Here is a 14,216-nt window from a genome sequence, read left to right on the forward strand (position 1 = left end):
GTATGGAAATGACTATTGGGTCACACATATTCGGTATCACTGCACATGGGTTTAATAAAAATGCAACTACAATCATTTTATTCTCCCGGGTCTCTGCTTTCAGAACATCTATAAAGTTTTGGGGGTTTTAGTCTTCAAGCCGAATTTTTTTTTTTCTAACACATGTGCAAAAATGAGAAAGCAGCTCTGGTATAGAAGGAGTTAAAACTGTCTGCCATGGCACCCGGCTGGTTTATAAATGAATTCACATTGGTGCCATGAGATATTATTTCATTTCCTCCCAGCTCTGGAAATTCCGGGAAGACGGGCCGTCACCGTGTAATGACGAATCCCCCCCGGCCGGGAGTCTCCGGGAACATACACCGATAAGATAACCCCATGTGATATACGGAGAATGGCGGCCACAAATCACACACGGGATGTAGAAGAGACACTCGGAGCGCTAATAAAAGAAACGTGTTTATACGATACGTGCCAACCAATGAGATCAGGAGATATTTATTGGAAGCGTTGTAGCCAAGGGCCGGCGTATAGGTAAACATTGTATACTGATAGAGAGACTGGCCCAGATTCAAGTAGAATTGCGCGATATTTGCGGGGGAGCAACGATTTCGCCCTGCGCCCCCGCAAATATTTTGCGCTGCCCTCGATTCACGGAGCAGTAGCTCCGTGAATTGCGAGGGCGCGCCGGCAAATTTGCCCGGCGTAAGCGCGCGCAAGTTAAATGATCCCGCCGGGGGCGGGAATCATTTAAATTAGGCGCGCTCCCGCGCCGAGCGTACAGCGCATGCTCCGTCGGGAAACTTTCCCGACGTGCATTGCGGCAAATGACGTCGCAAGGACGTCATTTGCTTCTAAGTGAACGTGAATGGCGTCCAGCGCCATTCACGTTTCACTTACGCAAACGCCGTGAAATTCAAATTTCACGGCGCGGGAAGGCCGGCTATACTTTAGCATTGGCTGCCCCTGCTATTAGAAGGGGCAGCCTTGCGCTAAAAGTAGCCGTACGGAAACTCCGTACCTGGCTTGCACGGGGCCCGCGCAAGCTTGTGAATCAGTGGTAGTATGCAATTTGCATACTACACGCTGATACACAATGGGAGCGCCCCCTAGCGGCCCCCGCAAGAATGCAGCCTAAAATCTGCGAGGCATAAGAGCCTTATGCCGCGCAGATTTTAGCCTGCAGTCGGTGTAACGAGGTTCCTGAATCGGGAGCACTCGTTACACCAGAGCAAGTAAGCAATTGCGCCGTGTAACTTATGGTTGCGCGGGCGCAAGTGCTTCTTGAATCTGGGCCAGTCTCTACAGGGAAACATCTAGTATGATACCAGCAGAGACAGAGATAGATAGATAGAGAGAGATATAGATAGGACAGATAGATAGATACAGTGGGGATCGAAAGTTTGGGCACCCCAGGTAAAAATTTGTAATAATGTGCATAACGAAGCCGAGGAAAGATGGAAAAATCTCCAAAAGGCATCAAATTACAGATTACACATTCTTATAATATGTCAAAAAAAGTTAGATTTTATTTCCATCATTTACACTTTCAAAATTACAGAAACAAATAAAAATGGCGTCTGCAAAAGTTTAAGCACCCTGCAGAGTTAATATCTTGTACTGCCCCCTTTGGCAAGTATCACAGCTTGTAAACGCTTTTTGTAGCCAGCCAAGAGTCTTTCAATTCTTGTTTGAGGGATCTTTGCCCATTCTTCCCTACACAAGGCTTCCAGTTCTTTGAGATTTCTGGGCTGTCTCTCACGCACTGCTCTTTTAAGGTCTCTCCATAGATTTTCAATGATGTTGAGGTCAGGAGATTGTGAAGGCCATGGCAAAACCTTCAGTTTACGCCTCTTGATGTAATCCCCCGTGGATTTTGAGGTGTGTTTAGGATCATTATCCATTTGTAGAAGCCATCCTCTCTTTAACTTCAGCTTTTTTACAGATGGCATCAAGTTACCATCCAAAATTTGCTGAAATTTTATTGAATCCATTTTTCCTTCTACTCGTGAAATGTTCCCTGTGCCACTGGCTGCAATACAACCCCAAAGCATGATTGATCCACCCCCATGCTTCACAGTTGGACAGAGGTTCTTTTCATTAAAGCGGAGTTCCGGCCACAATTTCACTTTTTAAATATAAATACCCCTGTAATACACAAGCTTAATGTATTCTAGTAAAGTTAGTCTGTAAACTAAGGTCCGTTTTGTTAGGTTGTTACAGCATTTAGACACTTTATTAAATAGAAATTGACTGGGGCCAAAATAGCCGCGCCTTTCGTTTCAGCCAATCAGGGTAACAGACCCGCGCACCTGATTGGTGGAGAGGCGGTTCAGTGTTAGAAAAGCAAATTAATATTCACTTTCCTAACACACCTGGGTGGACTGTGAGTGCCAAGCATGGCGCTGGGAGTTGACCTATTTTGAAGCCTATTGAAGCCTACGGCTCTAATCAGGTGCTTCAAAAAACACCCCTGCCATTGTAATTCAGGCGCCTGAAAAGGGGCCGGACACCTGAATAGAGGGTGGCAGCGGTGGCCATGGATAGATTCATGCAATGAATGAATCTATTTATTGGTCATAGAGGGGGTGGCTGGAGAGAGGGGGCGGTGCCTGTACGGCCTTATGCACATATACACACATACATACACACACACACACATACATACATACATACATACATACATACACACATACATGCATGCATACATACACACCCACCCACACACATGCATGCATACACACACACACATGCATACATACACACACATGCATGCATACACACACATGCATGCATACACACACACACATGCATACATACACACACACACACATGCATACATACACACACATGCATACATACACACACATGCATACATACACACCCACACACATGCATGCATACATACACATGCATGCATACATACACACATGCATACATACACACACACACACACGCGCATACATACACACACATGCATACATACACACCCACACACATGCATGCATACATACACACATGCATGCATACACACATGCATACATACACACACACACGCATACATACACACACACACACACATGCATACACACACATGCATACACACACACACACACACACACGCATACACACACACACACACACACACACACACGCATACATACACACACACATGCATACATACACACCCACACACATGCATGCATACATACACATGCATGCATACATACACACATGCATGCATACACACACACACGCATACATACACACCCACACCCATGCATGCATACACACACACACACACGCATACATACATACACACACACACACATATGCATGCATACATATACACACACACATACATACATACATACACACCCACATGCATACATACATACATACACACCCACACACATGCATACATACACACACACATGCATGCATACATACACACACACACACACACAAACACGCATACATACACACACACAAACAGATCAAAAACACACATACAGTAGATAGATAGTCTTATAAAAAAAAGGCAGACCTTTACCTTAGCTCTTCATGTCGGGTACTGCACTGTAGGGGGAGACAAAGAGCACACACTGTGCTTTCACTTTAGGTTATTGTGACGAGCTCCCTGCACAGTGCCGATTACAGTTCGGCTGAAGATCTGGGGGGCTTGTCTCAGCTGCCCTTGCTGCTCCTCCCATCGAAGAGTACAGGGGGTCCCTACATCAAGGGGCCCGATCACCATGGCGACCTCAGCTACCCCTATAATTCCGCCACTCACTACTTTACATTGTAACAAAGTGTAATTTCCTCAGTGTTGTCACATAAAAAGATAGAAGAAAATAGTTACAAAAATGTGAGGGGTGTACTTACTTTTGTGAGATCCTGTATGTTGGTGGCTTTTGGACATATTAGGTAGGTGTGATGGTCAGGTGTCTACCACTGTCTGGCTATGTGATGTGGATCTTTCTTCTCTCCTGGTGTGTGGTAGGCCTCGGGTGGACATGAGGAGGCTCAGGAGGAACACGGAGGTCCTGTGCGAGGCTCTGGCCCGGGTTCTGTACCCGGACACCACAAAGGTAAGATGAGACTTGCTGATATCACATCTCTCTTCATGCTCACAGGAGGAGAGCAGAGGGAAGATCGTATTAGTCTGCTGCTGCTCCTTCACAGTCCAATCACAGGCTAGGGGGTGGGTAGGTGACCGGCCGTGTTGCCTATAACTGCAGTGCATAAAATCAGGTCACCAGGCTGGCGGTGCAAATCTCAGAACTGGATGGACAGAAAAATAAATCCTGTGACAGAGAAAACTCCGGTACGTGTATTCCATCTGACTGCTTAGCTCAGTGGTCTCTAAACTGTGGCCCGGGGGCCGGGGTGGCCCTTTGCTTGCTTTTCTCTGGCCCTTGGGGCACAATTTCATTCACTGGCACCAATGAAGGGCACAGTTCCTCCTAATGACACCAAAAATGGGGCACAGTTCCTACCAATGACACCAACAATGGTGCCCAAAGACTCCAATGATGGGGTACAGTTTCTCCAAATGACACCAGTGATGGGGCACCACTCCTCCCACTGACACCAACAATGGGGCACTATTCCTCCCACCGACACCAACAATGGGGCACTATTCCTTCCACTGAAATCAACAATGGGGCACTATTCCTCCCACTGACACCAACAATGACACCAATGATGGGGCACCACTCCTCCCACTGACACTAACACTGACACTGACACTGACACTAACAATGGGGTACTATTCATCCTACTAACACCAATGATGGGGCACTATTCCTTCCACTAAAGCCAACAATGGGGCACTATACCTCCTACTGACACCCACAATGGGGCACAATTCCTCCCAATGGCACCAGTGATGGGGACACTTTTTCTTCCACTGACACCAACAATGGGGTACTATTCCTCCTACTGACACCAATGACGGGGTACTATACCTTCCACTAACACCAAACATGGGGCACTATTTCTCCCACTGACACCCATAATGGGGCACTATACCACCTACTGACACCCACAATAGGGCACAATTCCTCCCAACGACACCATTGGTGGGGCACTATTCTTACCATTGACACCAATGATGAAGCACTTTTCCTCCCACTGACACCAACAATATGGTACTATTCCTCCTACTGACACTAATGATGGGGCACTATAACTTCCACTAAAGCCAACAATGGGGAACTATTCCTCCCACTGACACCAACAATGGCGTACTATTACTCCTACTGACACCAATGATGGGGCACAATTCCTCCCAATGACACCAATGATGGGGGGGGGGGTTTACTCCCAATGGCCACCGCTCGGCCACCCTGAAGTCTGAAGGCCAGACCCCTGGCTTAGCTGATAGCCAACCCTTTTAACCCTCGGCTCCTGCTGGCCCTTCAAGAGTTTGTAAGGCTTCTCAGTCATGTGATCACCGATATTGGGCGTCGCAATGATCACATGATCAGGAGCCTATCCTATTGACTCCCAATCACCACCACGTGACAGGAAGCTGTTGGCGACAGCGCAGTCACAGTGCCGAGGGAGGGCTCATGATGGAGCACGCTCCCAGCGCAGCATAAAGGGGCAGCTCCATGGGGTCACATTTACCCATAAGGGCGGGGGGGGGCTAAGCCTTTTAACTCCCCCGGAAGAATCAGTTTTGGGTGGAGTGATGCTTTAAGTGCTTCCAGTTTCTATAAATACAGTCAGTGCTCCGCCATGACCTCCTCGTTCTCTTTTCAGCTTCATAAATCCCATTTCAGATCCATTACCAGATATTCCGCAATGAAAGACGATCGCGTGATGACGCAGAACGGCGGAGAGATCAAACCGCCGCTCTGCATCGCCCCGCATCTCACAGCTCATTACCCTCCCCGGGAAACGCCAATCAATGAAAGGTTTGAAGTCTTCTAATGACGGGAGTGGAGGGAGTCCGATGTTCTGATGAATCTTCAGCAGTACATGACGCCATCTTCTGACCGCCGCGCTCGTCGGTGCTGGGGAAAGACAATGGAGGTCCCACAGCACCCTCTGGTGGCGGAAATCAGCGAGATGAAGCCAAGTTACACTTTTGGGGTCCCTATTAACCCGCTTTAGCCCCCGGACCATTTCGCTGGCCAAAGACCAGAGCAATTTTTTTGCGAATCGGCACTGCGTTCCTTTAACTGACAATTGCGCGGTCGCCCGACGTGGCTCCCAAACAAAATTGCCGTCTTTTTTTCCCCACAAATAAAGCTTTCCTTTGGTGGTATTTGATCACCTCTGCGGTTTTTCTTTTTTTTTGCGCTATAAACAAAAATAGAGCGACAATTTTGAAAACAAAATTCAATATTTTTTACTTTTTGCTATAATAAATATCCCCCAAAAACATATATATATAAAAAAAATGTTTTTTCCCCCTCAGTTTAGACCGATACGTATTCTTCTTCTACATATTTTTGGTAAAAAAAATGACAATAAGCGTTTATTGATTGGTTTACGCAAAAGTTATAGGCCCGGATTCATTTTTTTACGTTGTTTACGTTACGCTTTTTCCGGCATAAAGTTGCCCCTGCTATATGAGGCGTATCCTATGTTATGGACGTTGGACGTTATGGACGTTGTTCCCGCGTTGAATTTTGAAAATTTTACGTCGTTTGCGTAAGTTGTTCGCGAATAGGGCTGTACGTAAGTTACGTTCACGTTCACGCCGTTCGTAAAAAACGTCAAATACGTGGTGTGACGGTATCGGTATGATATCCCCGTCAAACATTCCCTCCTCTCCATACAAGAACATCACAGGATCATCCACACGACTCGGTCTGTTAGGCGGTTGGTATCTAGCGGCTGGTGGGTGTGAGGGCGCCGTTTGTGGTGGAGGTTGTACCCGTGGTGTGACCTGGTTTGTCTTGCGAGTATCCGCATATTCATCCGCCAACTTCGCGGCCTCTGGTAGAGTCATGGGCCTGCGATCTCTCACCCAATCTTTGACGTCCGTCTGGATGTGATTGTAAAATTGCTCCAGGAGCATTAGTTGCAAAATGTCCTCTGCGGTGGTGGCCTGGCTGCTGTTAGCCCAGTTAGAGGCCGACAGGGACAACTGGCATGCCCATTCCGCGTAAGAGTCTTCCGTGGTTTTGCGTGAGTCCCTGAACTTCTGTCGGTGGGACTCTGGGGTTACTGCATAACGAGCCAGGAGCACTTCTTTAACCCGGGCGTAGCTATGGATATCCTGATCTGGCACGGTCCGGAAAGCATCAGAAGCTTTGCCTGACAGTTTGCCTGACAATATTGCAACCCACTCTCTTCTAGCTATTCGGTGCAGGTTACATTGTCGCTCAAAATCTGCCAGGTAGATATCAATTTCACAGTCCTTTTCATCAAAAGCTTTAAAAGCGCTAAACGGAATCTTCCTTGTGTCTGCTGTGCTGTACTCACTGTTTGGAGAATGTGCGGCTGCTTGTTGGACTGCTGCCAGTTTTAACTGTAGCTCTTCGTCTCTTATTTGTTTATCCTCCTTCGCTAACAGGTCCATCACTTTCAGCACCACATCCGGCGTTGGGTTCGGGCCGAACCACGCTAGCTTCTCTCTCATTAGCTTGTTGGTTGGTGACTCCTCCTGAATCACTGGTGTCTCCATCTCTTGTACTGCTGGCGTTGCTGCAATCCTGTCCTCCTGGTCTAGCTCCATTAATTCTGCTATGATGACCCGCTTGGTTTTGTTGCTAGCAATCCTTCCACGAACTTCCAGTAGTTCTTTTAAGCAGGGTGTAGCAGCCTTCCATTCACTGTTCCCAGTGTCTGCTTGGAGTCCTGGTGTAAGGGAGAGTAGAAGGGAAGATCCCGCTGCTGCCAACCAATTGTGACGGTATCGGTATGATATCCCCGTCAAACATTCCCTCCTCTCCATACAAGAACATCACAGGATCATCCACACGACTGAATCATCCTCAAGACTGAATGCTGGAACCAAGACTGATTTATTGGCAGCTTGCTGCTGGTTATAAATACAGTTTTACAAGCTAAATCCTTAATCAAGGAACAATGGGAGCTCCACCCCCTTTTCACCCACTCTGGAGTTTCTCATACAGAATATAGCCAGACAATTCAGAGACGACCTGAGACACATTTTCTTTAAATAATGACATCAGGGAAGTTAATTACAAGGTGTACACATTAGCTGGGCAGCCTGGCACCGCATAATGAAGCAATCAGAATACATAACATGAGTCACCTCTAATCACAGTAAACAGGTTTAACATCCCTTTGAAATAAGGAGCTAGCTGCAGACGGGTCATTAACATGTCAATAGCTTGTAACACATGAATCCATTTTACCTCTAACCCACAATTTAACCAAGCAGGGAGATTTACACTGACATATCCTTCACACGTGGGGTCACAATTAATTTAAATAAAACACGCCCACATCATCCACATTTGAATTAGGCGGGCTTATGCCGGACCACATACGTTACGCCGCCGTAACTAATTTACGGCGGCGTAACGTATCTGAGATACGTTACGCCCGCCGAGAGATACACTATTGTATCTGAATCCGGGCCACAGCGTCTACATATGGCATTTTCATTAATATTTTTTTTTTACTAGTAATCGCGACGATCAGCGATTTTCTTTTTTTATCGTGACTGCGACATTATGGCGGACACATCGGACACTTTTGACACCATTTTGGGACCATTGTCATTTATACAGCGGTCAGTGCTATAAAAATGCACTGATTACTGTGAAAATGACACTGGCAGGGAAGGGGTTAACCACTAGGTGGCGCTGAAGGGGTTAAGTGTGCCCTAGGGAGTGGTTCTTACTGTTAGGGGGCATGGCTACATGCGACACGTGACTGATCGCTGTTCTCGATCACAGGGAACAGACGATCAGTGACAGTGTCAGGGGAGATGCATGTCTACACTAGCCTCTCCCCGTTCTGCAGCTCTGATCGCGGGACGCCGGCGGACATTGAGTCCGCTGGTCCCGCGGGCACGGTCACAGTGTTCGCGGCAGGTGCGCACACCCGCATGGCGGGAATTTTTAAAGTGACGCATAAATGCACGTCACTTTGCCCAGTCGTGCCATTCTGCCAACGTAAATCTACAGGAGCCGGTCGGGAACCGGTTAAGGCAGCCAATGTCAGCCAGAGTTCTGTGGAACCTCAAGGGGTTACTGGGGGTTCCTCAACATGTGGCTACTTGAAGGCACCACCAAATGGGGTGCCAACGTAACATGGCAGATTCTGTGGCATTACACCAATATTGGGCTAGATTCAGGTACGAGATACGACAGCGTATCTCCAGATACGCCGTCGTATCTCTGAGTTGCGGCGTCGTATCTATGCTCCTGATTCTTAGAATCAGTTATGCATAGATTTGACTAAGATCCGACCGGCATAAGTCTCTTACGTCGTCGTATCTTAGTTGTAATTTTACGCTGGCCGCTAGGTGGCGCCTCCGTCGATTTACGCGAGAAATATGCTAATTAGGTAGATACGCCGATTCACAAACCTACGTACGCCCGGCGCATTTTTTTTACGTTGTTTACGTTAGGCTTTTTCCGGCGTAAGGTTGCTCCTGGGTCTATGAGGCGTACGCAATGTTAAGTATGGACGTCGTTCCCGCGTCGAATTTTGAAATTTTTACGTCGTTTGCGTAAGTCGTTCGCGAATAGGGCTGTACGTAAGTTACATTCACGTCTAAAGCATTGACGATTTGCGGCGGAATTTCGAGCATGCGCACCGGGATTCATTTACGAACGGCGCATGCGCCGTACGTAAAAAACGTCAAATACGTGGGGGTCACATTAAATTTAAATAAAACACTCCCACATCATCCACATTTGAATTAGGCGGGCTTACGCCGAAGCACATACCTTACGCCGCCGTAAATTAGGGCTCAAGTTCTTTCTGAATACGGAACTTGCGCCCTAATTTACGGCGACGTAACGTATGGGAGATACGTTACGCCCGCACAACTTTACGCAGGGCTATCTGAATCTAGCCCATTATTTTTAGCTGTCTGTAGGGATGGGCTATCTGTTCGACTCAAACATCGGCTGTTCGATCGTTTGATGAAGATCGAAAATTATGGGCCCTTCGGCGCGAATACACACACACTGTATCCTAAAACCCCCACATTTTCAAAAATCATTTGTGATTGGGACAGAAAGTGAATTGCAATCTTCTCAACAGATGCACACAGACAGCAAAACAAATGTTACATGGGGTGATAACCCTTCTCTATGTTTTCCGAAAAGCTTAAAAATAGATTTTATGGCTGGAGCTACACTTTAAAGAAGTACCAGTTCACAATTACAAACAGATTCTTACAAACTTACAGTCCCTGGGCTGGATTCAGATAGAATGCTCTATCTTTCTTCTGGCGAAACGTATATCAGATACGTTACGCCACCGTAACTTTGGGCGCAAGTTCCGTATGCAGAATGAACTTGCGCCCTTAGTTACGGCGGCGTAACGTATGTGTTGCGGCGTAAGCCCGCTTAATTCAAATGAGGATGTTGGGGGCGTGTTTTATTTAAATTTCACTTGACCCCGCGTCTTTGACTTTTTTTTTTGAACGGCGCATGCGCCGTCCGTAAAATATCCCAGTGTGCATTGTGCCAAAGTACGCCGCAAGGACGTATTGGATTCGACGTGAGCGTAAATTACGTCCAGCCCTATTCGCGAACGACTTACGCAAACGACGTCAAATTTTCAAAACTCGGAGCGGGAACCACGGCCATACTTAAAATTAGCTAAGCCTCATATAGCAGGGGTAACTATACGCCGAAAAAAGCCTAACGTAAACAACGTAAAAAAATGCGCCGGCAGGACGTACGTTTCTGAATCGGCGTAAATACCTCATTAGCATATTCCTTACGGAACTATACGGAAGCGCCACCTAGCGGCCAGCGTAATTATGCAGCCTAAGATACGACGGTGTAAGACACTTACACCTGTCGGATCTTAGGGAAATCTATGCGTAACTGATTCTATGAATCAGGCGCATTGATACGACGGCCCGCACTCAGAGATACGCCGTCGTATCTGAATCCAGCCCCCTGTCTTGTTTGCACCGCCTGTATAATGCTGTTCAGAGTATATAGGGCCTGGGGGCCCCACTCCTTTCCTTTTTTTTTATTTGGGTGCTGGGTTCCCCTTAATATCCATACAAGACCCAAAGGGGCTGGTAATGGGGGGGGGGGGGGGGGACCCATGCCGTTTTTCTCAATAATTTTCATCTGTATTGCAGGGACCAGACATTACATTAAAGTCGCAAGCAGTCTTAAATTACTTTTTTCCTGTAGAAATTTAATTTTGTGCAGGGACAGTTCTAAACACGGGAAACATGTGCCACTTCACAGGCATACTATAGACACCCCCCAGGTACGATATTTAAAGGAATATTTCACTTTTATTTTTTCACTTTAAGCATCATTAAAATCACTGCTCCCGAAAAAACTTCAGTTTTTTATAACTTTTTTTGCATTGATACATGTCCCCTGGGGCAAGACCCGGGTTCTGAAACACTGTTAGGTAGATTCACGTACATTGGCCTAAACTTGCGGCGGCGTAGCTTAGCGTGTTTAGGCTACGCCGCCGTAAGTTAGCTAGGCAAGTACATGATTCACAATGTACTTGCCTGCTATGTTACGGCGGCGTAGCCTAAATCGGGCGGGCGTAAGGGCGCCGAATTCAAAATGTGTGTAAGGGGGCGTGTTTTATGTTAATAAGGCTTGACCTTACGTTTTTGACATTTTTCTTCACTGCGCATGCGCCGGGCGCCTACATTTCCCAGTGTGCATTGCGGCTATGTACGCCGCACGGGCCTATTGATTTTGACGTGGACGTAAACGACGTAAATCGCTATTCGCGGACGACTTACGCAAACGACGTGAACATTTCGAATCTCGAAGCGGGAACGGCGGCCATACTTTAACATTGCTATTCCATCTAATAGATGGAATAACTTTAGGCCTGATAATGGCTTACAGAAACAACGTTCGTGAATGGGCGTATCTACTAATTTACATATTCTACGCCGACCGCAATGGAAGCGCCACCTAGCGGCCATTCGAAATATTGCAACCTAAGATAGGACGGCGCAAGCCGTCCTATCTTAGATATGTTTAAGCGTATCTCTGTTTAAGCATACACTTAAACATAAGTCGGCTTAGATTCTGAGTTAGGTCAGCTTATCTACTGATAAGCCGGCCTAACTCTTACTGAATTTACCTATTTTTATGGCAATAACTTGCATATTAACCTTTACAATTCGCACTTTTGATTTCTCACTTTTGAGTTCCATAGACTTTAACGGTGTTCAAATGTTCGCGCAAACTTTCTGTCCGTTCGCATGTTCTGGATGCAAACCATCCCTAGTGTCTGACCACTAATGTAAGGGACATTCTTCTCACTGATCACCAATGTAAGGGACATTCTTCTCACTGATCACCAATGTAAGGGACATTCTTCCCACTGATCACCAATGTAAGGAACATTCTTCCCACTGATCACCAATGTAAGGAACATTCTTCTCACTGATCACCAATGTAAGGGACATTCTTCTCACTGATCACCAATGTAAGGAACATTCTTCTCACTGATCACCAATGTAAGGGACATTCTTCCCACTGATCACCAATGTAAGGAGCATTCTTCTCACTGATCACCAATGTAAGGAACATTCTTCCCACTGATCACCAATGTAAGGGACATTCTTCCCACTGATCACCAATGTAAGGAACATTCTTCCCACTGATCACCAATGTAAGGAACATTCTTCCCACTGATCACCAATGTAAGGGACATTCTTCCCACTGATCACCAATGTAAGGAACATTCTTCTCACTGATCACCAATGTAAGGAGCATTCTTCTCACTGATCACCAATGTAAGGAACATTCTTCCCACTGATCACCAATGTAAGGAGCATTCTTCTCACTGATCACCAATGTAAGGAGCATTCTTCCCACTGATCACCAATGTAAGGGACATTCTTCTCACTGATCACCAATGTAAGGGACATTCTTCTCACTGATCACCAATGTAAGGGACATTCTTCCCACTGATCGCCAATGTAAGGAACATTCTTCCCACTGATCACCAATGTAAGGGACATTCTTCCCACTGATCACCAATGTAAGGGACATTCTTCCCACTGATCACCAATGTAAGGAACATTCTTCCCACTGATCACCAATGTAAGGAACATTCTTCCCACTGATCACCAATGTAAGGGACATTCTTCCCACTGATCACCAATGTAAGGAACATTCTTCCCACTGATCACCAATGTAAGGAACATTCTTCTCACTGATCACCAATGTAAGGAACATTCTTCTCACTGATCACCAATGTAAGGAACATTCTTCCCACTGATCACCAATGTAAGGAACATTCTTCTCACTGATCACCAATGTAAGGAACATTCTTCCCACTGATCACCAATGTAAGGAACATTCTTCTCACTGATCACCAATGTAAGGAACATTCTTCTCACTGATCACCAATGTAAGGGACATTCTTCTCACTGATCACCAATGTAAGGAACATTCTTCTCACTGATCACCAATGTAAGGGACATTCTTCCCACTGATCACCAATGTAAGGAACATTCTTCTCACTGATCACCAATGTAAGGGACATTCTTCTCACTGATCACCAATGTAAGGAACATTCTTCCCACTGATCACCAATGTAAGGGACATTCTTCTCACTGATCACCAATGTAAGGGACATTCTTCTCACTGATCACCAATGTAAGGAACATTCTTCCCACTGATCACCAATGTAAGGGACATTCTTATCACTGATCACCAATGTAAGGGACATTCTTCCCACTGATCACCAATGTAAGGAACATTCTTCTCACTGATCACCAATGTAAGGGACATTCTTCTCACTGATCACCAATGTAAGGGACATTCTTCCCACTGATCACCAATGTAAGGGACATTCTTCTCACTGATCACCAATGTAAGGGACATTCTTCCCACTGATCACCAATGTAAGGGACATTCTTCTCACTGATCACCAATGTAAGGGACATTCTTCCCACTGATCACCAATGTAAGGGACATTCTTCTCACTGATCACCAATGTAAGGGACATTCTTCCCACTGATCACCAATGTAAGGGACATTCTTCCCACTGATCACCAATGTAAGGGACATTCTTCCCACTGATCACCAATGTAAGGA

At 46.2% G+C, this 14,216-nt stretch overlaps 1 protein-coding gene across 1 annotated transcript in view; it reads left to right on the forward strand.

Annotated features, from left to right (window-relative positions):
* Window positions 1–14,216, forward strand: part of LOC120924643 (nicalin-1-like) — an 82,598-nt gene that overhangs the window by 40,586 nt on the left and 27,796 nt on the right. Inside the window, exon 10 of the mRNA XM_040335647.1 lies at window positions 4,004–4,091. Coding sequence (XP_040191581.1) covers window positions 4,004–4,091 — 88 coding nt within the window. The remainder of the gene's footprint in view (window positions 1–4,003; window positions 4,092–14,216) is intronic.

The sequence above is a fragment of the Rana temporaria genome, chromosome 1 (assembly GCF_905171775.1).
Source record: "Rana temporaria chromosome 1, aRanTem1.1, whole genome shotgun sequence".
In the NCBI taxonomy this organism is placed as follows: Eukaryota; Metazoa; Chordata; class Amphibia; order Anura; family Ranidae; genus Rana; species Rana temporaria.